We start from the raw sequence: 27073 nt of genomic DNA, 5'->3' as shown, positions 1-27073 counted from the left end.
ACCGCGAAGAGGCATTGCAGATGGCTTTGAACTTTTAATTCTTTTAATTTTTTAACGCTCTCCCTCTCTACCTTCCCGCACTCTTTTCATCCTCGAGCCACGCTTTTTGAATAAAAATTGTTCGAAAGACGTGGGTTCGATCCCGGCCGCGGTGGTTGAATTTCTTTGGAGAAGAAATTCCAGAGGCCCGTGTACTGTGCGATGTCAGTGCACGTTAAAGAACCCCAGGTGGTCGAAATTTTTGGAGCCCTTCACTACGGCGTCTCTCGTAGCCTGAGTCGCTTTGGGACGTTAAACCCCATAAACCAAGCCACGATTTCATTCGGCGCTGTCTGGCTTCGCAGAGTCGGTGCAAGACGAAGTCCACGGTCTGGGGCGACCCGACGCAGTCACGCAACCCAACTTGTTTCGGGACGAAGGCGACGACCCCCTGACCAGGCAGCTGCGACAACAGTGGCGTCAGCTCGAGTCCAAGGGGACGGCGGCGCTAGACGCGCCCGGGGCAGCAAGCCGCTCCGGGAAGCAGCCGCACGGGCTGCGCTTCCTCGGACGCACGTCTGTCGGCGGCGCGTCAAGCATGGAGGAACGGGACGCCTCTCTCGACCTAAACAAGGTGCGGAACGTGTTTTTTTTTTTCTTGCACGGTTTATTGCCCCTTGGGCGTAAAAGGAAATAGGAATATGAATAAAACGAGGTTTCATGATTTAATTAAACCCAGAAGAGACACTTGATGAGGTTCCTGTCTCCAAGCAGCACAGTACGCAGAGAGAACCTTTGAAGCCAGGCGCCGGATCCAGCTCGTTTCATTGCTGGGCAGATCGTCTTTTGAACACGCCACTTCCATGCCTGGCGCAGCGCGCGCGTCTGCTTTCAGAAAAAGTTTGAATGTCCCGTTGTTATGCTCCACTTTTTCTTTAATCAAAGCCTTCCTGGTGACATCTGTTTTTGAAAGTACATTTCAATGAGCGTGTCGGACATTTAAACTTCAGTAGCTAGTGACGCTAGTTGACAAGCAGCAAAAATGATAAACAGCAAAAAAAAAGAAAAGTGTGGACGCAAAGGACGTGTCTTGTGCGTTCTTCTTTAGCGTCGGTGCGTTTTATTTTCCTTTCTTTAAGGTGATGATTTATTCATTTTGATGAATCCAGGGGTTGGCATGTTAGTTCCCGTTTGGTTCTTTTAACGAGAAGAAGGTCCTCATTGACTCCGAGGGCTTTGAAAGGACGAGATAAGGGAGGCTGTGTATGCCTTTCATCTCCAGTTTATAGCTCAAAGGTTAGACAGTTTTGATGCAGAACAAAAATGCTTCCTTTTTTTGGATAATGCTTCCCTCAAAATTAAGCCCATCAATACCGTGCACCCGCAAGTGAAAAAAGCAGGTGCTGTGTGCCTCTCCAGGTTTTCTGGGCACTGATGGTTTCGTATGCTGGATATTGATTAAAATTATGTTTGGGGGCAGAGCTTCCTTAACTCAGCAGAAGAATGAAATAGATGGAACTATAAAATAAAACCTCGAAGTCTGTGCGCTTAGCTTTATTAAACAAAATGAATTGTTATTCCGCGCTAGGATGCTTGTCCGAAAGTCATGCAGTATCTATAAAAGACGCCATAGAGGCGGGCCTTCAAATTTTCTTCCTATATGATTTTCCTTGACGTAATTCACTGCACTGGTTATATCGGTTTCAATTTTTACTTTATTTCGTGCTCATCAAAAGGCTCTTCAAGACATTTGTTCACATGTGAAACAGCGGAGCGGCGAAGTGTAGTGACGAATAATGCAAGTTGCTTTTAAACACTTGCAAACGCCCTGTTCACTTCGCCCCATTTTACAATATTGGTTCTCTTCATTCCCCACATGGTTCAATCTTCAAAAATGCATTCGGTTTGTGCGAGAAACGGCAGGGGTGTTGTTGATAATCTAATAAATATATAGTCGACGTTTTACAATGTAATATCCGCTACGCGTAGTGATGTCCATGAACACAAGAATTCACCATAGCTGGACGACGATGAATCTTATACAACGCCTACAAAAAAATGCTGAAACATTTCATACAAGATTATGGCAGTGGGTCAGTAGCGGCAGCAAAACAAAATACAAGTATAAAGTTGGTGTTCAGTACAAATCTGCCGTATTCGTTCCTTTCTTCGCTGACTTTGTTCCTCAATGATCGGCATCTATCTTTTCTTTTAGTATAACAGAACAGCCGTCCCAGTTTGTTTATTTGCCTCGCTTTTGTAGAGTGCAAACTTCGAGAACACTATTTGGATCCGTAGCCGCCGGCTAGTTCCGGGTCCAAGATCTAACCAACATTATTAGAATAGCAACAGTTTTGCACAACGTTCATCATAAGTACACATATTGAAAGCAAACTTGTGCAACAAAAACGAACTGACATTGAGCACTGACTAGTTTCGCACGAGGACAGAAAACAGAACAAGAAGGAGTGTAGAAATGCAAAAACTTCCAAAACTTCTTCAAGTTTTCAAACTAAAAAAAACTTCAAGGTACCGTAATTTCTCACATGAGGTATTTATCGAGTTCTCCATCACTTTATTAGTCCGCACTTCAACACAAATGAACGATGATTGCTTCGCAAGTTGCGGCCGTTATATGTATGTGAAATAAATGACACTGAGAAAGGAGCTCGTGCAACTCCTCGTCGTTTTAAAAGATGGCGTTATCCAACGTTAATCACCATAATGGAGTGCACTCTTTCACCATTTTAGCCTTTAATAGAAGCCACACCTTCCTACGGTTCATGTTGTTTACCTAACTTTTTTCCTTTGCATGGCTTCTTGTCAGCTACACATAAGAACAAGAGTTCGTTACACTGGCACTAATTCTTCTTTTGTCTTCTTTCTCGAGCGCAGATCCAGACTCTTATTGCACTCGGGATGACGGAAGACGCCACAAGAGCCTTGCACAAACGAGGAGGTAAGACAACCCACTGCCTCGACCTATGATTTACCTGGTCTTCGTAGTGAGGGACACTCTGAAGTGTTCCGGTCAGTTATGACCAAATTTGAGTACAATACCTAGGTTCTGGAAAAGTAGCTGTATGCCAGTTGATAGAGATGACGCTTGAGCTTTTGTTTCGACTGAATGGAAGAACAAAGTCTGCACAAGTACGATGTTCACACGCACTCAATAAACAATGTCAAGCGGGCGTCAGAACCAAGGTGAGACTAGGCGTGTCGGCATTAAGCATTGCCTTGTCTTATGCATGAAATCTTATCCACTCACTGAATTTCTTTATGCAACACTCCGTTTACTTCTGTACGAACCTGCACCTGAGTGGTTCGCCGTAATGTCTGCTGAAGTGAAAGTTCCACTGAGCTTAGATAGACTCAGCTGAGCCATATCTGCATTTCATTTAATAGGGTCTTGCAGGGGGAACTTGCAAAAGTTCGTCCTAATAAAGACTGTTAAAGTCGTCTTTCACGTTGTACAGTGTTGTGACCAATCTTTACGTTGCCTGGAAAAGTGAGAACATAGCGCCCTTCAAGAATGATGACCGCTGCTTCGGAAAGGACCCTTAGCGTTACCGGTCTCTCAACGTTACATCTATCATTGTTCTGTCATAGCTCGCACAGGTTAGTAGTAGTTAATAATAAAAGCAAAAGGGCTGGTAGCACTCTCACAGTTTGTGGTCATGTCACCTTAACGTGAGTAAAGGGATTAACAACTTCGGGTGAAGTACGGAGAAAATTAATTTTAAAAAATAGTTGACGTTTGCTAGGTATTGCTGAATTTCAAGATTTACGCAAAAAGCATGCGTGTTGTAATTTTTTTTAGCCATCTGGGTTCGGGCGTTTCTAGCTCACCCGGCTCATTTGGGTGCAGCGACGCTGTACGCTCACTCATGCAGGTTCTTCAGTTCATACCAAGTACCAGCTCAAACTGTGCTGGCTCCCGCTGTAGACGTTTTGGCCTTCCTTAATTCTCTTTCTTGGGCGCACTTTGTGATTTTGTTTTTTTTTTTGCATGAACTTACGCAAAATCGCCACAAATTATCTCCTTTTTTCAAACATGCAAGAGCAGTCCAATGATCTGACTGACTCTTCTACATTTGATCAGTAAAGCTGTGAATTGCCCTAGTTGGTTTTTAATGCTTGACATCCTTAGTGCGTTACTCTAGGTACGAAACGTTGTTTCATACCAAAAGTTGCTCACTAAGAAAGTCAACATTTGGCATCGTTCAGTTCTTGCGCATGGGATGGTAGGAAATTATACTGTATCGCTTTCCGTGCTTGTCATTAAAGTGGAATGAGAGGAGCGAAATTCGTGAAACCCAATCTTCTTGAAACGCACTGAGATGATTTCTCAATCTTAGCTGAAACAGAAAAGCGGAAATAGGCATGACCTGGGCACTTAACACACAGGCCAAGTAGCCGATAGCCCCTTACGGTAACGGAGTATGTTCCAAGAGAAGACAAGGGCAGCTGACGAAGGAAGATAGTCAGGCCAACAAGATTCAGAACTTTGCGGGGGAAAGACGGCTGAAGCTGGCGTTGAAAAGGGAGAGGCCTTAATTGTGACAATTAAGTCCCCATAGACGCGCCGCCTCGCGTCTTCGGTGCAAATGATGATGGCGGATCGCACACCCTTTTCTGTGCCTCCATTTTGAAAGCTCCCCAATGCGAAAAGACCAACGCATGCGTATCGGTCAGTTCTCGTCTGTGGTAACTTCTTCAGCAGCCGGCCTCGCTGTGTGTGTCGCCTCCTCTCCCGACCACCGGATCCTCACGTCCTCGAAATACGTGAGCGCTCCAACACTTTCTGTTAGGCTGCGGTAGTCTTCCGTCGTCGTGATATTCAATTTCCGCCATGACCTATCCCGTTTCTAAAGCAGCGATCGGGGTCCTTTGAAGCTTAGCGGGCGAAAACAACGACCCTGTGGCACGGGGTTACAGAATACTTTCGCGAGCGACGAGTTCACTATAAAGGGCAGAGCTGTGGCAGCGCTAGCGTAGACCTCGAAGCACCGTTCACCGCCCCCATATGGCGTCAAAGTTCGGGAGAGGTGCCATAAAATGTTCTTTTTAAAAACGGCCCCGTGTTCTGGCCCGCGCGACAGCTTTGACGGCGAGGCAATATTGAGGCCGGCAAAGATTAAAGAAAGCGCGGAAGGTCGTGCGACGCGCGGATGTCGAAAGCAACGAGATCGATGCAAGGCCCGAAAGTGTATGCGCGTTGCCTCCTGGCAGGGGAAACTGAACGCCGTCTTTACGCAAGGGCGTATCTCAAAGCAGGCGAGACATGAGTGATATGGAGGCTGCATGCCCTGCGAACGTTGCTCGGACGGCACAGACTTCGCGAGTGAAGCTTGCGCAAGGCTGTTGTATGAACATATCCGAAGCGACACGAAGTTGCTTTGAGCGAGCGGGGAAAAAAACTGCGAGACAGGACATTGAAGAAATGCCCTTTCTTTATACATTACTTACATTCCATAAAAAAAAAAAGCAGTTTCGTGTTAGCAGCGAAACACGCCTTTCGTGTGCCGTGTAAGAATGGCGCGCCTTCTTCAGGCTTCAGTTTTGTCTGATCTGCGTGCATTGTGAAAACAACTCTCTCCCTGGAGGATTGAGTCATTGTATTATTGAAAGAGGGCTAGAAGCAATCACGTTATTGCGCTCCTGACAGCTGCCTGTCAAGCTCGATGCGAGGAGTGAAAGGCGCTTGTCCTGTGTCTTCTTTCTGCGTCTTTGTAAAGCTTTCGCCCAAAAATATGTCACGAACAGAATCCAACTCGTTCAGCTTTCTATTTTGTTAGAAAGGCGAGTGTTCCTCAGAGATCGGAAAAAGGAATGATGACCGCGTCGAAGTTGAACAGACTGCGGTTATAACTTAGATCTGCAAAGCTTTTGGGAACGCATTGAAAGTTTTTTTTTTTTTTCTGACGTGTCAGGGCTTTTTTTTCCCATTCGTGTAAACGCAATCGTTAGTACATCATACATGCTATAATATATGTCAAACATGTTTTGTTAAACGTATTAAATTTTAAAACAGGCCCCAACAAACTTCAGCTTATCCCGTGATCAGTCCTCCGTTAGGACGCCATATTGCACCAATCCAGGCGCCTCCTCTAGAACGTGAAAATCGCCAGTACTAGCCTGCGCAAAGTCCGCAATGACAGCAAGTGAACGAAAAGGTATTCATTCGCTTTTTCTGCGTTCTTCATGTGGCCTAAGTTCGATTTTTGACGTCGTACCCACTGTTCAGCTGCATAAACCGAGACCGAAGCTACATGGGCCAATAACCTTAATTAAAAATATGTTCTCTGGTCCAAGTGAATGGGATATAGGGATTCACGGTTACTGACGTCTTACGCATCATTCTAAACGTAAAGAGCAAGGAACAAAAAAATTTCGCGCCTTTGCTCTTTCGGAGCATCTGTGTTTTTTCATGATTAATATATAAGCCGGTAGGCAGATTTCAATGAAGTTTGCTGTCTCCTTGCAGTACTCTGCTTTCTATCCGCGTGGTACCTTCTGCGGTGCTTAGATATGTAGCCATTTTTACCCATTATATGTACTACTCATTTATTCAATTCATTCATTTAAATCACGGAGGAGAAATTCTAGAGGCCCGTGTGCTGTGCGATGTCAGTGCACGATAAAGAACCCCAGGTGGTCTAAATTTCCGGAGCCCTCCACTACGGCGTCTCTCATAGCCTTAGTCGCTTTGGGACGTTAAACCCCATAAATAAACAAACAAACAAATCACGTCCATTCCTTGAAAAAAATTACAGGCGATCAATGCGATCGGTGCGGCAAAGTATGCGTCAGTATCAGTGCAACAGCCACTTCCGTTGACGGGTTCAGACCGTGAGAGAGGGTGGCGTGATCCGGTCCGTCGGTCGCCGTGTGACACGCCGCAGCCCCGATCAACTCTCCCGAATCCAGTCTAGCAGCCCAATGTTGCGCGCCTTACCCCCGTCCTCTGAAGAGAAGGGATACCCCACTCTCTCCACTTTGTCACCTGCCAACCGAGGCTTCAGACGGACGAGCAGATTTTTACAGCTATAGGTGTTACATTGCTGACGCATTATAAAATACTTCCTAGTTAGAAAGTGGTACTTCTTTCCCCAAAAAAAATAATGCGAGCGCACTTTGGCAACTAAAGCGTTGAGAAGCGAAAGCCGAGAACACTATGCCGTGATGACTTCCGGTGACTGTGAAGTCACACCGTTCCCGTGGCTATATCGATGCCCAAATTATACATCTTTTGGGGATCTAAAGTGTTAATTACGCTTAATTACACATTTTTCCATCTAATTTCACACAAATCCGCCGTTTTTCCGACCATTCTGGGACAATTTTCACTATGCCATGACGACTTTCGGTGGATGTGACGTCACACCGTTCCCGTGGTTATATCGATACCCAAATTATATATCTTTCGGGGATCTTAAGTGTTAATTACGCCTAATTACACAATTTTCCATCTAATTTGACACAAATCCGACGTTTTCCCTACCATGCTGTGACAATTTTCACTATGCCATGACGACTTCCGGTGTATGTGACGTCACACTGCTCACGTGGCTGTATCGGTGTCAACGCATTTTCGACATTTTGCCTATATTTAGTTAACTAATTAATCTCCAGTCATCACACTTGGCTTCTAGGTTCATTTGTTTTTTCTCTATCTGAAGCAACCGTTCGTTTTCTTCTATCTTTTTTATTTCCCGAGTTAAACGCGTGTGACACGCATTATTAACGGACGACAGTATGAGCCATTAAAGGCTTTCGCCGTATAAAACGATCCTTAAAAAAGATTACCTGGGGGGCCTAGAAGCACCTTTAAGTTAGGTCACTCATCTCCCAATCCCAGTATTTGTGCTCTCAGATCAATTTGGCCGCCGCTGTTTCAAGACAGGAAAAAATGAGGAGTTCGGCTTTCGTCAGCCTCCGGGAAAGCAGAAAAGGAGGTCTCCGTTCTGATCCCATCAGCGCACTCATGTTTAATTTTTGGTTGCGTAATTAGTGGAATGAGTGGAATGAGTGTTAACTTTACCGCTGATACAAAATAGTAACTGTTTGGCTGCGAGTACAGTGCGCCGTCGTCCTGAACTTAACCGCTCCAAGGAATATTGCATTTTTATCAGAAGAAAAAGCCTGCTACAGTGCAATACCAGCGATCCAGAACCGTCAGTTCTCGTTAACGATGACGTGAGAAACTGCACCTAGATAAATACAGACACCGCAGTGAAGAATTCAGGATCGATTTTACCGCACGCGGGTTTCTTTAACGTACACATTAAAGTGAAAGTGTCCGACGCCCAACTGCTAACTAGCATCAGCTTCTTTAATGCCGCTGGGAAGCTTTGCAGTTTGTCCTGGCATTTTCCCAAACTCAGTTACAGAGCTGGTCAATACGCACCACTTACCCCACTTGAGTTAAAAGCCCGTCGCAAAACAAACGTTTATTTAGTGTTGCCAGTACGTGTGAGTGAAATGCTGCCTTCTAGCTCTTTATTTTTCGTATCAAACAAATACTGTCTTTGGTAGTGTTGCTGCAACTGATTATTTGTGTATGTGGCGTACATAGCTGTAGTAACATATGATGCTGTTGCTAGTTGCTATTTATTGTGAATAAAAAAAAATAAAAATAAAAATTGAAGGAACAGATGTTGCCAGCCGCGGCATGTAAACCTGAAGCATCTTAGCTGCGGCTAGCGGGAATAAAGGGGAAGGTAGAGGGAAAGAAAGGGGAGTACGATAGAAGAAAGGATAAAGGTAGGGCGGCAATATGCACTATGTACAAAACGATGACTTATCTGATTATTTCTTTTTCGTTCTCAACACTGCCATGTAACGGACTCCTGGGCCCCGTTACGGTGCATACTCAACTTTTAGCCCGGAGACGATCAACTTTTTTTCTTGGAAATGAATGAATGAATGAATGAATGAATGAATGAATGAATGAATGAATGAATGAATGAATTATGTTTTGTTGATAACATTCATCGGCCATCGGAAGGCCTCTGAAAAAAAATAGCAGTCTTCTAGTAATTTCAAAGTATTTCTATTTTTCACCTTCCTTAGCCACTCAGTGCCAACAAGATTCCCAGACTCTTCACTGCGCTTCAGCCGCGGCCGCCTTCAGTTCCGTTCCCCTTTCCTTGCTGTTTACTCTCAAGACAGCACTGGCACGGCCGCTACGCGAGATCCAGCGGCCGTGGCACTATCTTCTCGGTCCATTTGCATGTCCACACATCAAAGTCGGTATCTGATATTTTATTTATTTACCACCACAATATACATGGTGACAGGGTGCCCATAGTAAAAGCGGCCTCTTGGACCGCTTGACTTGGCCATGGACACCCAGCTGCGAACTTTGGCAACAAAACCGTGGCACACTTTCAAACTAAATACAATATTGCAAAAAAAGATCGCGACAGGTACTTCCCGCAAGAAAAAAAAAAAGACAAACAAAGCAATGAAGAGTGCAATACAGTCCTGTTCTTAATCCTTGTGTTGGGAGAAATCCATCCGATCAAGTGAGGCGGCTGTTAATATCGTCTCCACATGTTTGCTCCAGCTCCGTTTCCTCCAACCGGAACTCATGGAGGACACCTATAACGAACAGAAAAAAAAGTACTTTGGGCCAGCGTCTAGCTATGAGTGCGACAAACGATGCCTATAGATAGCACTGTATGGACACGTGTCCTGTGCATTTCACAAGTAGCTTAATGAAGATACACAATAGGGAAGTTCTTGATGCATGCTATCAGCTAGTCTTAATTGCCTTTCTTGCAAGAAAGAAGGACCCACCGGCAGTCTAATTTGCAAGTAACCGCGACCACAGAACAGCGTCCTGCACTTTCTCCGTATCATACGCTACGCTGCACTACTTTCTTTAGAGCCAAGTGTTGGCGCTGAAACAGAAACATTGCAAATCCCAAGAATCACAGGTACATGAAAAACCTGTACCCTTTTCTGTACGTCAGTTACAAGTACAATCAACGGCCACAACTTGGAAGTTTCACCTGGGTATACTCGCATGTGTTCCTATGCAACGTGAAATACTAAAGTATGTTGTTTTTTAGGCAACATATAATTAATTTCTTGAAGCCAGTGACTAATCAGGATTCGCTTAAGCCGACGCCACACAGGTGAAGCCAAAATGTTCCGAAATGTCAGTTTCCGAACAACAGTCAATCGCGTCACAACATTCAAGACCTTAAACGCTATGTAAAATTCAGTTTATTTATTGATTGATTTATTTATTTATTTACTCTCAGGGCCGAAGCATTACAGAGAGGAGTGGGTGATACATAAACAAAAAAAAAAACAGGTAGCGCAGCACTACGATATACAATCAATTACAGCATTCTTAAACAAGTTGGCGTTTGTAATGGAGGCGATGGAAGCGGCAAGGTGGTTCCATTCCTTAGCAGTCTTGGGAATAAAAGAGGCGAAGTGTAAGTTGGTGCGACTGCTGGGTACGCCAACTTTGAACTGGTGGTCGCTGCGGGATGAAATGTAAGATGGCGGTACAAGCAACGTATCTCTGAGATGATGGTTTGAATGGAAGTTTAGCTTCCACTTTCCAAGAGACTGAAAATACCGCGAACCTTTCTTCTCCCTGAAATTTAACATATAAAAGATGCTGTCACAAAGAGATATAACATTGTGGTTCGAGCGCCTGGCCGCAGGTAAATTCTGCTTCCATGGAGAAGCATGAGGGTTTTGTGCGACGCCAGAAATCATAGAAATGATATCAGGACTATGCTATCTTCAATTTCTAACCAACTTTTAGTGAAAACTTTGCCAGCAGGCACCGCACAGCGTTAAGCAAAGCTGAGGTTAAGTAAGTTACGGTTAAGCGCTAATGTTAGGAGCTAACGATTAATGGAGGTTACGGGTCAAGCGCTACAAGTACAGTCCGTGTTTCGTTCGCAGGCGACTGTGCAAATACGAGCTTTATAAAAGGAAACATGTTTCTTGTGTGTAACCGACGGTTAAACGTCAAATGTGAAAAGCGGCTGTGTTTAAATGATTCACAAAATACTTTTATAACTTTAATACACAAGTAAAAAAAGAAGCTTCATTTGTCGTGTGTAGTGATGGAGCTCATCAGCATGCGTCATAGAAAACTGTTGCGTGCACCTGCCCGCCATTCAAAATGCTCGTCACGTAGGCCTTACCCTTTACGGCATGTGGGCAGTGTGGCGGATGCCATTCAAGATGCGCCCTCTATTGTCGTTTTACCGACATGAGGCCGATCCAGAAGGACACTGTACTCGAGACAGGGCGCCGCCGATAATGATGCGACTCTGGTCCCGTGGTCCAGGCTGCCGTGAGAGCCGAGGCGCTTCTTCACAACTGCCGAGGCGCTTCTTCGCCGGCTAACATTCCGTAGTTTGGAGAATCACTGTAAAATTAAAACTAAGAGCATGGGACTCTTTCAGCCTTTTTCCGCCGAGTTGCTTGGGTCTTTTCTGGCGCTCTGCTGAGGGCACGAGGGCACCGTTTTGATTCCTTGCGGCGGTGACGGTTACCATGATTTCGGCACACATTAGAGAACTTAAAGGTATGATGGTGAAGTTTAATGGGTTTAATTCAATATAAGCATATTTTGTCAATCCCTGCTTCACTTTCTTAAGCTCTGGATGTCCTCGTACAACTCCTGACGCTATGGTGCAGCGGTTAATCGGTGCGCCACTGACCTGCGGTGGCAGGCGCTGCCGTCAGGTATGCATTTGTGACCCAGGTTGCTCTTGCCGAGCAGCCTCCTGCGAAGTGTCATGAATTTAACCGTCTAGAGTTGGCGACGCGGTCACCGTCATGTGGCCAAGATTTATGCGCCACACTTGTGTGCGATCTAGGCGGCATATCTGACTCCTAGGTTGCTTCTCCGTGGATGCTTGTTGATATTTTTTGCTCCCGCACCAAGGAGCTGGCGCAGTATTTTTGCGGCATGGGCTTCCTAATTTGCTCACCTCAAAATCATTGCGCTGTGCAACACAAGAAGCAAGTGGGGTTCATAGAAGGAAATAGAATCCTGGCAAACTATTTCATTACAAGAACGACGAGGTCATGAGATACTAAATTATGGAAGTTCGAAAAAGGGTAGATAGGTTAAATGTCGCAGCTATCTGAACTGGTAATTAGAAGAATCGTTTGGTTTTGTTTATTGTGGTTTACCGCCCCAAAGCGACTCAGGCTATGAGGGACGCCGTAGTGAAGGGCTCCGTAAATTTCGACCAACTGGGTTTCTTCTACGCGCGCTGACATCGCACAGCACACAGACCGCATGAATTTCGCCTCCATCAAAATTAGAAGAATGGAAATGATGTAAACATATCAACGAGATCGTCGATTAGCCTCTAAAGCAAGGGACATCAGAGGTCACTCGAACCACTAATCTAATCAAGGCATCCATGGCATATGCTGGTAAGAATGGGCTCAGATGGGAAAGAATGAACTGGGATGAAGCATGCTATAATGTCGGCCACTTGATCTAAGCGCGACAAACCACTACCCCTGTTTAAATGCATCTGGAATGAATAAGCATGCAAGTCCAAATCTAGAACATCGGTTCAATTAAAAGGTCACCTTGAGTGAGGGTGGACGAAAATTAAGTGTTCATTTGTGAACTGCCTTCTCCAATACTATTTCCCTTACGTGCAATTTGTCTATAAAATCAGCAGGCGTGGTGCTTTCTTTCTCACCCTTAAAATGTCCGCCGCCGGATAGACAAGTACAAAATTACTGGACTGCTGTAACTTGCTCAGCGAGCTGGAGATAAGCGTGCAGCGATCGGCGCCGTGTTGAGGTAAATGACTTTGGCGTCGCTAATTTTTTGTTGATTACGTTTAGGACGTGCACTTTTTTATGGAATCAAAAATTAATCGGCATCATAACTTTTCCTACCATTTGCAATATACCTCTCACGTAGATTTGACTGTAACCCTAATTATTCTATCTGGACAAGAACTAGTTTTTTTGTAGTGGCTTTTTTTTTCAAATTTTCCATATCCTGCCATATTGCCATGCTCCGGTTTAAACAAACTCACCATTTTTCCCATTACGTTTCCTGTAATAGAATTTTTGTGATTTTGGGCGTCACGCAAAGACTCCCACAGGCAAGCTGTTATAAGGCTCTTGTATTCATTAGAACACTTCCACTGCTTTATCTAATTTCTGGGCGGACTACGTTTGCGATGCCTGATGATGCATTTTATGGCAAGTGTAAAAAGCTACTCCAGTATACTGAAGCGAAAATCTTGATCCTCTACCCCAGATCTGCTACACTGTATCTTAAATGCCAAATAAACACCTCATATATATCCTCTTTACTTGAGTACACCGAAAATTGGGAAAGTGTCCTCTCAAAGCAGTTTTGCGCTAGGCACTAATAACTCTCCACGTGACCCTCGTCCGTGCTGGCCATATATTCCCTCAGAATGAGAGGATCGGTAATTGCGATAAAATACTCTCGAGATGAGTGTAGCAAGGCTATTCTTTATTTAGCATCACGATCGAGGCCGCGTACATCATGTTGCTGTCCACCCACAATATGTTGATTTCATTTATATTCTTTTAACTTTATCTTAAGAAATGTGAGACAAAAAAATTCACCAACATATTCAGTATGGCACATTAAATATCAGACCGTAAGCACCAAATCGACGTTCCATCTGACCTTTTTCAATTGGGGTAAAATATGACCATGGAGAGCCGCACTTTTATGCGAGGAATTTTATTTGCCACTCTGGTCTTTTTGAATCATTGCGAGGAACGCATCTCTTCCGAAACTTCTCTAGTGAAAAATTATTGCCGTGGTTCTCAGGGACTCTCCAAGTGCTGAAAGCGTAACCTTATACACCTCAGCCTGAGAACGTGCATGAGGACGTCGGCTTATGCGTAATTCTTTCGGAATTTACATAAGCAGCCGATAGTTTCCTATCAGACGGATATCCGAGTGACGTAGCAGTCGAATGCTAAGCCACCAGATTTCAAACGCGGCCACTGCACGTCTCAAGAGACACCTTTTAGTAAGGCTGAGATCTGGGCGAGTTGGTATGCATTCATACTGGTGAACAGCGCAAAAAAGGCGGGACAACAACAAGACAAGCGCTGACTATCAACTGGGTTTATTGAAGGACGGAAGGGTATATATACAAAAACAAAAACATAACACAAAGAAGTAAGAAGATAGTGTGAAAAGGGCCGTGAAAATCAAAACTTATGTCACATGTGAAGTGACAAGGAATTGGCTTACATCACTTCACATGTGACATAAGTTTTGATTTTCACGGCCCTTTTCACACTATCTTCTTACTTCTTTGTGTTATGTTTTTGTTTTTGTATATATACCCTTCCGTCCTTCAATAAACCCAGTTGATAGTCAGCGCTTGTCTTGTTGTTGTCCCGCCTTTTTTGCGCTGTTCACCAGTATGAAGACACCTGTGCCCTGCCCTCCAGCTCCCTAAATGACGGAGCTGTGTACAGGTGGCGCATTTCGTCAGCCTGTGACCAACCTGGGCTTCCACAGACAGCGGCGGCACTCTTGAGTAGGCTGCCTGCCATGCGCTTCGTGCTGCTCTTAACAACTCTGAAACGTCATGGTTACTTTCGCACATGTTTACAGCTAAATATACGTGCAAGTTGGCTTGCTGTTCACAAAAGAGGACGCAAATAAAAGACAAAATTGGCCTGATATTTATTACTGATGGCGTAAATAATTCAACGCGACATAGGTAAGTGAAATGCTCACATAATGAATGCAGTCTTTTGAAACTAGTGCTAGAATGTGGGTACTTTTTTTCTGGAGTCCCTCAGTTTGCACTACTCGGTGCGATAACTGGGCTCAGCGTGCGACGACAGGAAATAGGACGGCGGCCAAATAATGCTGGTTACATACTTCCAACTGCGCAAAAAAACACGGACACAAGGTAGAAGGCACGACACGAGCGCTCGTGTCGTGCCTTCTACCTTGTATCGGTGTTTTTTTGCGCAGTTGAAAGTATGAATCCCCACCAACTCGCCGAGTTTTCCGTCCTTATTAAATGCTGGTTACGCAGACGTTGATTCCGGTCAATATACCGGGTGTCCCAGCTAAATGTAACCAACCTTAGTTAATTAATCAGTTAAGCTTAATTAGCTAACTTTTTAATTATCGGCTTCAGAAAAAAGTGTCAAATAAAATGTTTTAGATCGCCTCAAAAAACCGCTAGTAGTGCTGTTTCCATCACTATACGATTTACGTAGCTTCATTCATCGGCCTTAAACGAAAGTTATCACGTCACCAGCTGCTCGCTCACATCTCTGCACCAATGTGCACCCAAAGTCTCATCGAAGAGAGAACTTCAGGAAAACAGGATTTTATTCTCTAAGGTGCATCTTGGGACGTTTAAGTGGCAGGGTTGTCACGTGGAAGCTTTTTTTTATTGTCCGAATTACGGTTAAAGGCCGGTAAAAAAAGATACTTTACGTAAATAGTACGTTGCTGCAAATGTTTCAGTCAGCTATTTTTCAAAGCGATCTACAACTTTTCCATTGACGCTCTGTTCATCAAGTCAATAATTAAAAAGTTTGCTAATTATGCTTAACTAGTTAGTTAACCTTGAAAAACGAAATAACACTGCAGACTAGGTCACGCGACTCTAAGGAACCCTCAGTTGGTTTCAGACGGCTAGGGCATCCCGTGTTTTTTAAAAGCTTGGTTACATTTAGCTGGGACACCTGGTATATAAGACGTGCATATGGCAAGGCCGAAGATTGGTATGTTTAAATTATAATTATTATTCTTACAAATTGTCAGAGCGCACTTACGCTACACCTTAAGGCGGTCGACATGAATCTAGAACCGTTCCCAAGGAGGGCCTCAGCAGCATCGAAGCGCTTGTTTGTGCATTGGAATCATTGGCCAATATTCATTTTAACGTGCCGCAAGCAATATCTGCGTCGCGTCCGAAATCCTCCTCTTGCCGGAAAGCATTCTTACTGCGCTCTTTTCGTGGCTGTTTTCAAATTGCGCGTCCGGCTTCTGCGTTCACCTCTCATTTAAGCGCGTGAATCTGTCTGTCAAAAGAAGGACACGAAGAAGGACGTAAAAAATATCTGCCACAAGCATTCTTTGAACCAGCGCCGCTCCTCTACCCTTGGTCCTGAGTTGAGCATCGCAGATAAGAACAGCGTCGGGGATTTCCCGATGAGTGCATGTCGTAGGGAAGCTGCTGGTCCGCTCGGAGTGGAGCAACACATGGGTGGCAGTGGCCGCAGCTGAGTAGCCAGTATCTCTTAACAAAATTGGGTTTGGTCTAGCATGTATACTCCGCTGGATTCCATTCATCACCACATTACAAGCAAAGGCGAAACAGAGGAAAACATGGAAAAGCGCTTTGACCGTTTCCTAGACATTCGCGCCTAATACGCGTTCCTTTCTACTTTTGTCCTTCTCTGCCTTTCAGTGTGGCGCGTAGGTGCAGCAGGGTCCCCTTCGGAATGCCGCTCAGACTGCCTCGAAGCAAAGGCCATAGACCAAGTTATTACACTGGCACAGCAGTCATACCCTTGCGCCTTGGCTTCCGTCACTGGTGCGCTCGACAAATTACCCGTCCACAAATTTGCGCTCGTGCTCAGCGCGGTCTGTCGGTCTTTATCGGATGAACAGCGCTTTTGTATGATGCAATACCACCAATAATCTCATAACTCGCGTCGTGGCGCTGCCGCAAACATAGCACACACCTTCAATGAGCCGCAAAGTACTATTTGCGGCCGAAAACGTGGTCTTTGAAGAGATGTTTAGGCGGCCACTTGGAAGCCACTTTAAGACATGTGGTTGCTATCATATGGTTGAGTGAAACACGTTGTTTATTAAAACCCGTTACGGGGATTTTGATAGAGGCATCAGCGCTGACGCGTGCGCCATCGTTGTCGTGGCGACTCAGGCGGATGCTGCTTTGGTCCCCGCCTCCTGGCCTAAAGCATGTTGCTCGAGCTTTCTCCGAAAACTTCCGTGGCCAGCGAAACGCCAGCTGCTACGGACAACCGGAAGGTGTCTGCCACGGTGAGGTACGGAGTGTGGCTAACAGCGTAATACGCCACATGCCAGACGTGGCAGGTAGTAGCAGAGCGAAACACCGCCTGCCACGCCACGCCAATAGCTGTGCTCCAATTTCGCATTACCGACTATTGTAATCGTCTGTCAATTTTTTCATGTGTCCTGTAATAACATATGTGTCCAGTAAAAACATGCACAGTGAGAGAAACACATATCCATTTCAGTGCGTCGATAGGGAATCACGCCTTATTTTACATGTGTTAAGGGACAGCTGTCCGACATGTTACTGTGGGATGTCCGACCAATTCTTCTCTCTCTTGCAGTGCACACAGTGTCGATAGCAATAAAACTTGGTTGTCAGTCATCGCTTTGTTAGTCCCTTCACTCCGTGTCGTCCTTGCGCGGTTTTTCGTCGATCACGCGCATGCTCCGACAAGCACTCGTCTTTGTTATTTTCAAAACTATTTATTATCCTGTGTGAGATGTTATAAACACCAATCATGCATCAACTTCTACCCTCCAGAGTCAGAATTATGCTCCTTCCGGGATTTAGGTAGAAGTTCCGAGGCCAGAAATGATAATTTCTGCTTATGGTAATGTGCAACATGAATCGGACAGGCGAGACACATGTTGAAAGTGGTCTGTGCCTTAGGCATATTCACGAGCACAACTAAAGTGAAGTCAGAGACAGAGGTCTATTTCTAATAAACAGCGTTTAACCGACGGTTAAACGTCAAATGTGAAAAGCGGCTGTGTTGAAATGATCCCCAAAGTACTTTTATAACTTTAATACACAAGTAAAAAAAACACCATCATTTCTCGTGTGTAGTGTCAGAGCTCACCAGAGTGCGTCAGAGTGTTGCGTGCACCTGTTGCGTGCACGGAACTGTTGCGTGCACCTGCCCGCCATTCAAAATGCTCGTCAGGTAGGCCTTAACCTTGAGGGCATGTGGGCAGTGTGGCGGGTGCCATTCAAGATGCGCCCTCTGTTGTCGTTTTACCGACATGAGGCCGATCCAGAAGGACACTATGTACTCGAGACAGGCCGCCTCCGATAATGATGCGACTCTGGTCCCGTGGTCCAGGCTGCCGTGAGAGCGGGAGCTGTCGTGAAGGGAGTGGCGCAACTGCCGAGGCGCTTCTTCGCCGGCTAACATTCCGTAGTTTGGAGAATCACTGTAAAATTAAAATGAAGAGCATGGGACTCTTTCGGCCTTTTTCCACCGAGTTGCTTGGGTCATTTCTGGCGCTCTGCTGAGGGCACGAGGGCACCGTTTTGATTCCTGGCGGCGGTGACGGTTACAGTGATTTCAGCACACATTAGAGAACTTAAAGGTATGATGCTGAAATATAATAAGTTTAATCAAATATGAGCATATTTTGTCAATCTCTGCTTCACTTTCTTAAGCTCTGGATGTCCTCGTACAAATCCTGACGCTATGGTGCAACGGTTAATCGGTGCGCCACTAACCTGCGGTGGCAGGCGCTGCCGTCAGGTGTGCTTTTGTGAACCGGGCTGTTCTTGCCGTGCAGCCCCCTGCGAAGTGTCATGAATTTAACCGTCTACAGTGGGCGACGCGGTCACCGTCATGTGGCCAAGATTTATGCGCCACACTTGTGGGCGATCTGGGCGGCCTATCTGACTCCTAGGTTGCTTCTCTGTGGATGTTTGTTGATATTTTTTGCTCCCGCACCAAGGAGCTGGCCTAGTATTTTTGCGACACGAGCTCCCTAATTTGCTCACCTCAAAATAATTGCGCTGTGCACACAAGAAGCGGGTGGGGTTCACACAAAGAAATAGAATCCTGGCAAACTATTTCATTTTAAGAACGACGAGGTCAAGTTCGAAAAGGGTAGATAGGTTAAAAGTCGCAGCTAACATAACTGGTAATGAGAGGAATGCTTTGGCTTTGTTTATTGGGGTTTACCGTCCCAAAGCGACCCAGGCTATCAGGGACACCGTAGTGAAGGGCTCCGGAAATTTCGACCACCTAGGGTTCTTTAACGCGCACTGACATCGCACAGTACACGGGCCTCTTGAATTTCGCCTCCATGAAAATTAGAAGAATGGAAACGATGTAAACATATCATTGAGATGATCGATTAGCCTCTAAAGCGAGGAACTTCAGAGGTCACTCGAACTACTAATCTAATCAAGGCATCCATGGCATATGCTGGTAAGAATGGGCTCAGATGGGAACGAATGAACTGGGATGATGCATGCTATAATGTCGGCCACTTGATCTAAGCGCGACATACCACTACCGCTGTTCAAATGCATTCGCCGTTAAAACGTCCGCCGCCCACCCCAAACTGTGTCTTAAATGCCAAAGTGATAGCTCATATGCATCGTCTTTACTTGAGTATACCGAAAATTGGGAAAGTGTCCTCTCAAAGCAGTTTTGCGCTAGGCACTAATAACTCTCCACGTGACCCTCGTCCGTGCTGGCCATATATTCCCTCAGAATGAGAGGATCGGTAATTGCGATAAAATACTCTCGAGATGAGTGTAGCAAGGCTATTCTTTATTTAGCATCACGATCGAGGCCGCGTACATCATGTTGCTGTTCACCCACAATATGTTGATTTGATTTATATTCTTTTACCTTTATTTTAACAAATGTGAGACAAAAAATTCACGAACATATTCAGTATGGCACATTAAATATCAGATCGTAAGCACCAAATCGACGTTCCATCTGACCTTTTTCAATTGGGGTTAAATATGACCATGGAGAGCCGCACTTTTATGCGAGGAATTTTATTTGCCACTCTGGACTTTTTGAATCATTGCGAGGAAGCCATCTCTTCCAAAACTTCACTGGTGAAAAATTATTGCCGTGGTACTCAGGGATTCTCTAAGTGCTGAAAGCGTAATCTTATACACCTCAGCCTGAGAACGTGCATTTGGACGTCGGGTTATGCGTAATTCTTTCCGAATTTACATAAGCAGCCAATAGTTTCCTATCGGACGTATATCCGAGTGACGTAGCAGTTGAATGCTAAGCCATCAGATTTAAAACACGGCCAGTGCACGTCTCAAGAGACACCTGTGCCCTGCCCTCCAGCTCCCTAAATACCGGAGCTGTACACAGGTGGCGCATTTCGTCAGCCTGTGCTTCCACAGACAGCGGCGGCACTCTTGAGTAGGCTGCCTGCCATGCGCTTCGAGCTGCTCTTAACAACTCTGAAACGTCATGGTTACTTTCGCACATGTTTACAGCTAAATATACGTGCAAGTTGGCTTGGTGTTCACAAAAGAGGACGCAAATAAAAGACAAAATTGGCCTTATATTTACTACTAATGGCGTAAATAATTCAACGCGACATAGGTAAGTGGAATGCTCACATAATGAATGCAGTCCTTTGAATAGTGCTAGAATGTGGGTATCTTTTTCATTAAGCCCCTAAGTTTTCACTACTCGGTGCGATGATCAGCGTGCGACGACAGGAAATAGGACGGCGGCCAAATAACTCTGGTTACGCAGACGTTGATTCCTGTCAAGTATATATAAGACGTTCATATGAGAAGGCCGAAGATTGGTATGTTTAAATGATAATTATTATCATTACAAATTGTCAGAGCGCACTTACGCTACACCTTAAGGCGGTCGACATGAATCTAGAACCGTTCCCAAGGCGGGCCTCAGCAGCATCGAAGCGCTTCTTTGTGCATTGGAATCATTGGCCATTATTCATTTTAACGTGTGCCAAGCAATATTTGTGTCGCGTCCGATATCCTCCATCTTGCCGGAAAGGATTTTTACTGCGCTCTTTTCGTGGCTGTTTTCAAATTGCGCGTCCGGCTTCTGCGTTCACCTCTTATTCACGCGCGCGAATCTGTCTGTCAAAAGAAGGACATAAAGAAAGACGTAAAAAATGTCCGCCACAAGCATTCTTTGAACCAGCGCCGCTCCTCTACCCTTGGTCCTGAGTTGAGCATCGCGGATAAGAACAGCGTCAGGGATTTCCCGATGAGTGCATCTCGTAGGGAAGCTACTGGTCCGCTGGGAATGGAGCAACACATGTGTGGCAGTGGCCGCAGCTGAGTAGCCAGTATAGCTTAACAAAATGGGTTTCGGTCTAGCATGTATACTCTGTTGGATTCTCTTCATCACCACATTACAAGCAAAGGCAAAGCAGAGGAAAACATGGGAAAAGCGCTTTTACCGTTTCCTCGACATTCGCGCCTACTACGCGTTCCTTTTATTGCGAAGCAATGCTACTTTAGCTACCACCTCAGCCCGTTCCAGCGCGAGGTGGTGGTAGGCACCACTTGACCTTTGGCATGACCTTTGGCATGACGTCATACCATCTGTGTAAAAACGGGCCCCATCTCGCGCCGTCGCAGCGCGAGGCTGGTAGGCACCAGCGGCGGCCTAACTCCCGCTCCTCTCACCAGGGGCGCCGCGCGCGGAGTCACGTCATGCCATCTGTGTAAAAAAAAAACGGGGCTTCATCTCGCGCCGTCGCAGCGCGAGGCTGGTAGGCACCAACGCCGGTTCGCTCCTCTCGTCAAGCCTGTCAGATGCCGCCTCAACCTAGCAAGACACTTCGGCAGAATGCAAAGAGGAATCATCAGCGAGCTACGGAGACAACAGAAGAACGGTGTTGACCAAATATTTTAGGGGAATCCCCCAAGGTGGAGTAGATTTGTAATAAGGGAGTAATTACTCATTGACGTCCACCCGAGCGCAGCCATACGGCCACAAAGCTTGCCGTCCCGGTTAGCTCAATTGGTAGAGCGACTGCTCCGGTGTGGCGGTGGTTCCGGGTTCGAACCCCGGACCAGGACGAATTTTTCTTTAACTACGAAGTTTCTGTGAAAGCTGTATAGCTTTCCTTTGTGGCCGTATGGCTGCGCTCGGGTGGACGTCAATGAGTAATTACTCCCTTATTACAAATCTACTCCACCTTGGGGGATTCCCCTAAAATATTTGGTCAACACTGTTCCCACTTCGAGTTATAGATCAATTCGCTCTCGCCCTACCATAAGCTTGCCGTCCCGGTTAGCTCAATTGGTAGAGCGACTGCTCCGGTGTGGCGGTGGTTCCGGGTTCGAACCCCGGACCAGGACGAATTTTTCTTTAACTACGAAGTTTCTGTGAAAGCTGTATAGCTTTCCTTTGTGGCCGTATGGCTGCGCTCGGGTGGACGTCAATGAGTAATTACTCCCTTATAACAGAAGAACGAGAAGAACGACTTTCCAAGCGGCGTGCTCAATATGCAGCCCGACGAAAACGGTCAACGTCTTCGGTAGAAACAACGTCAGGAACAACTCAATGGGGAAGCAGTTTAGATTTGATCATGTATAGACATTCTGACAAATATCTAATAAGTGACGTACAAACAAAAGTCACTTCTTCACAGATCACCAAAGCGTATTTATAGGTTTGAATAAAAGATGAAACAAAGTAACACGTGTGTGTCGTCATTCTTGGCTATGCGTCATTAGCCGTGTCAGTACATGGGAAACCAATAAAATAGCGGAACCTATCGTATTACTTCGCAATTACCAGGCTTAACCAAGCTAAGCCACAGCCATTTTTTTTTTACTTTTGTCCTTGTCTGCCTTCCACTGTGGCGCGTAGGTGAAGCAGAGTGCCCTTCGGAATGCCGCTCAAACTACCTCGAAGCAAAGGCCATAAACAGTTATTAGGCTGCCACAGCCGTCTAAGCTTTGCGCCTTGGCTGCCGTCACTAATGCGCTAGACAAATTACCCGTCCACAAATTTGCGCTCGTGCTCACCGCGGTCTGTCGGTCTTTATCGGATGATCAGCGCTTTTGTATCAGGCAGTACCACCAATTATCTCACAACTCGCGTCGTGGCGCTGGCGCAAACATACCACATACCTTCAATGAGCCGCAAAGTACTCTTTGCGGCCGAATACGTGGTCTTTGAAGAGATGTTTAGGCGGCCACTTGGAAGCCACTTTAAAGCATGTGGCTGCTATTATATGGTTGAGTGAAACACGTTCTTTATTAAATACCCGTTACAGGGATTTTGTTAGAGCCATCAGCGCCGACGCGTGCGCCATCGTTGTCGTGGCGACTCAGGCGGATGCTGCTTTGGTCCCCGCTTCCTGACCTATGTTGCTCGTGCCCTCTCTGAAAACTTCCGTGACTAGCGAAACGCCAGCTGCCACGGACAACCGGGAGGTGGCTGCCACGGGAAGATGGCGGAGGGTAGCTAGCAGCGTAATACGCAACATGCCAGCCGTGGCAGGTCGTAGCACAGCGAAACACCGCCTGCCATGCCACGCCAATAGCTGTGCTCCAATTTCGCATTACCGACTATTGTAATCGTCTGTAAATTTTTTCATGTGTCCTGTATTAACATGGACAATGACAGAAACACATATCCATTTCAGTGCGTCGAAAGGGAATCACGCCTTATTTGACATGTGTTAAGGGACAGCACTCCGACATGTTACTGTGGGATGTCCAACCAATCATTCTGTATTTTGCAGTGCATACAGCGTCGATAGGAATAAAATTTGGTTGTCAGTCAGCGCCTTGTTAGTCCCTTCACTCCGTGTCGTCCTTGCGCGATTTTTCGTAGATCATGCGCATGCGCCGACAAGCACTCAACTTTGTTAGTTTCAAAATTGTTTATTATCCTGTGTGAAATCATATAACCACTAATCATGCGTCAACTTCTACCCTCCAGAGTCAAAATCATGCTCCTTTCGCGATTCAGGCAGAAGTTCGAGTTCAGAAATTATATACTTCTGCTTATGGAAATGTGCAACTATGAATGGGACAGGCGAGACATGTTGAAAGCGGTCTGTGCTTAGGCATATGCACGAGCACAGCTAAAGTCAGAGACAGAGACAGAGGTCTATTTTTAATAAACAGCCTTAGAATAGAATAGCAGTCTTAACGAGGAATGGCTGGATAAGGGACGAGCACTTGTTCTTGCCGCTTCCACGGCCATTTGCATTATTTCTTCCCAAAGCGATGCCTGACGAGGCCATGGTAACATCTTATTTCGTTATATAGTTTGGTTTGGTTTATTGGGGTTTAACGTCCCAAAGCGACTCAGGCTATGAGGGACGCCGTAGTGAAGGGCTCCGGAAATTTCGACCACCTGGGGTTCTTTAACGTGCACTGACATCGCACAGTACACGGGCCTCTAGAATTTCGCCTTCATCGAAATTCAGCCGCCGCAGCCGGGATCGAACCCGCGTCTTTCGGGTCATCAGCCGAGCGCCGTAACCGCTGAGCCACTGCGGCGGCTATAGCCAGAAAGTCTGGACAATTGCCCTTTTTAACGGCAACTTCTTTACGAACGCAATTACTCTGGAGTCCCAAGATTGCAACATACCAATCATTATATCCACAGATCCCCCATCAGGACCCTTGTAGTTTTCTGCTATTTATTGTCAAAAACGCACCCCACTCGTTTTCTGTGACATTCCTAAGTAAGCCATGCGAGCTCAGGACAAACTCTGAAAGCAAGACCTTGCTACGCATCGTAGGACTAAACCATTCTTATCAATATGCTTATAGCAGTATCTTACAAATATCCACAATTGCCTCGCAACTAAAAGTGATGACCATGAAAGTTGCAGTTGTTCTTGATCTGAGACGTCGGCTCTCTCGCAGAGACGGAGTCCAAGGCTGACGCAGCGGCTGTCAACGAAGATGAGGGAGACACCGAGAAGGCATCCACGAGACCGACTGTGGCACCGACCCCGCTGGTCGCGTCGGTCGCCAGTGGACCGTCGAAGGCCGAGGACGATCTGATCCGCCAACTGGAGCGGGAAAAGTTCCAGCTCGGTCGATAGGCCGACAGCTGGCCACCACCGCCGGCGACGGGGACCGCGCAGTCCTCGAGTTGAACAGTCGAGTCGCGGCAACCCCGCCCGCTGTCCCGCACTGCTGAATCGATCTCCGCGGCCGCCGTGAACTTGGTGCGCTGCCTGCCTACGCCCGCTGCTTCCACTTACTGGCAGCAGGGATTCGCCGCCTGAGAACGCCGAAACCGGGGGGGGATCGATGACTTCAAATTCCCTGTTCTTGCCGCCCCCTTACCTTCCCACCCCTCACTTTTCGAGCCATTCTTCCAACCCTTTCCCGTCTCCCTGTTGTAGGCGACCGGCTGGCTCTAAACGCTGCGCCATTGTTGAGCTGGTGCCAGCCTAAGTTGGGCCCAGACGGCTTGCGGACTGAGCTGCCGGACTGTGTGCTGCTTGCGCGGTGTCTCTGTACATCACAAGAGTCGGGGTTCGGGCTAGTGGGTAGTCAACATGAGGGACTGCTGTCAACAATGTTTGTGCGCTATGGATCCTCATGTCCCTACACAAACGCAGCTGGGGCGCCTTGTTTAAATCGTGCCAATTCGAAGCACGCAGTCTAACTCTTCTCCGCTGGTGTGTCATGCGTATGTCTAAGATGCGCAGGTCGGCGCGCTATACGAAAGCATGCTGCCTGCAGCTGCCTGCTCATTTAGCACACAAACTCGACTGCTGCGACGACTATAGGTTCCAATGTGCGGGCCTCCGCCATTATTTCCGAAATAACAAGAAAAACATGTTGCTTAAATTTGCTGGCTCGCGCCTCCTGCCCCAACAAGCGCTATCGTTATGAAAAAGAGTGAAACGTAGAGACGTCTCCCTGCCCCTTTTCAGTAAGCATCAAGCGACAGTGTTGTTCCACATTATAGCGTGGAACATAAACGCAGTCACTGGTAGCTTCACGTCTGAAATGAAACATATTATAATGCCCAGAATTTTTGTATGAAGTGAGCTCGTAGGTGAATAGGCCGATTCGCTGAAAATCAAAACGCAACCCAATTCACCAACTAGAAATTAACCTCTCTTAATTTTATCTTGAGGGTTTCCAGATGGTTTTGGATGATTCGGGCGGCCCGTTGGCGGAGTAGGTGCTACACCAACACTAGTGTCGACCTCATCGCGCGGCTTGTCCATATTTACCGGCTGACTGCCTATTGGGAACAAGTCGTCAATGCGCGAAATTAATTTGACAGCCTATATCTTCTGGTAATTGCTATCTGTGAGTGCAAATGGGCTGCCAGCGCAGGACGGACACGAGAAGAGCAACCAGAGTTGACCGTAATCTGCCGCCTCAAGTTCCTCAGCCCAATCTTTAAGTAGGTGCAGTAGCCCTCAGCGCCAATTTTGTAACTCTACTACGGCGTGTGAATCTCTTCAAAGACTTAACCATTTTGCTGTGCAGTGCTTCAGAGCGCCGATGGCACGCCGCATAAACCCTATACCATACTACCTGGCGGCAGTTTCGGTCGTGAGTGCAGGGGCTGGGAAAGGTACGATGAGGACTGCAGGTTGTAATTTCTATACCGGCAACGACGACTGACGTGTGTGGGGACTCAGTTTGCTTGAAATGAGCCAATGCCGCCCGGTCCAGCCGCCGTGTGAGTTTTTACCTAGCTACCGTTGTTTACCTGAATATACGCGATATATAGACCGGCTAGAAAAAAGAACTGATCGACCGTTGGCAAGAAAAAGAAAATGAATCTCGTTTATCGCTAGCCATGAGAGGAGTAGTGATTTTGTCATCTTACTGTAGATACAGAGTGCATTCATTGTAAATATATGCGTGTTCGTGAATTAGAGCAGTGTTGATGCGGCCTTGTCATCTTTTGTCAGAAGCGCGCTTAATATTTCTTTTGATTTCTATCGAGGCTCCCAAGAAGAAACCATTTGAATCGACCTTCCATGTCCGGCCTCGAGCGAAGGCCGTCCGTCGTACACCCAGTTCACTTGTTGACGCATTGTAGGCTCCCGACGTTCATGTGTATATTCTCATAACTGCCTTTGCGCATATGCTTTTGTTGTTCTTATTCTAATAAAAGCCCGCCTTGAAAAACAAGAACCGAGACGTCTGTTTTATCTGTACGGTTCCTTTATTTTTTTTTTCACCCTATCACGCACTATATTCAAAACTAACAACCGTCTGTGGTGGCACAGTGGCTTTGGCGTTAAGGTGTTAATCCCAAGGTCGAGGGTTGAATCCCGGCCGTCACGGCCGTATTTTGATGGAGGCGAAATACAAAAACGCCCGTG

General features: G+C 46.3%; 1 protein-coding gene across 1 annotated transcript in view; it reads left to right on the top strand.

Annotated features, from left to right (window-relative positions):
* LOC149338485 (uncharacterized) overlaps nt 1-26868 on the top strand; it is a 199353-nt gene extending 172485 nt beyond the window's left edge. The window contains exons 5-7 of the mRNA XM_089547718.1: nt 345-613; nt 2875-2938; nt 24633-26868. Coding sequence (XP_089403844.1) covers nt 345-613; nt 2875-2938; nt 24633-24814 — 515 coding nt within the window. The 3' untranslated portion in view covers nt 24815-26868. The remainder of the gene's footprint in view (nt 1-344; nt 614-2874; nt 2939-24632) is intronic.
* The last annotated feature ends 205 nt before the right edge of the window (nt 26869-27073 follow it).

Source organism: Amblyomma mixtum, chromosome 6 (genome assembly GCF_055824585.1).
Source record: "Amblyomma mixtum isolate Tamu chromosome 6, ASM5582458v1, whole genome shotgun sequence".
NCBI lineage: Eukaryota > Metazoa > Arthropoda > Arachnida > Ixodida > Ixodidae > Amblyomma > Amblyomma mixtum.
The sequence above is the reverse complement of the archived record's forward strand: the minus strand, read 5'-3'. Positions and strand labels throughout refer to the sequence as shown.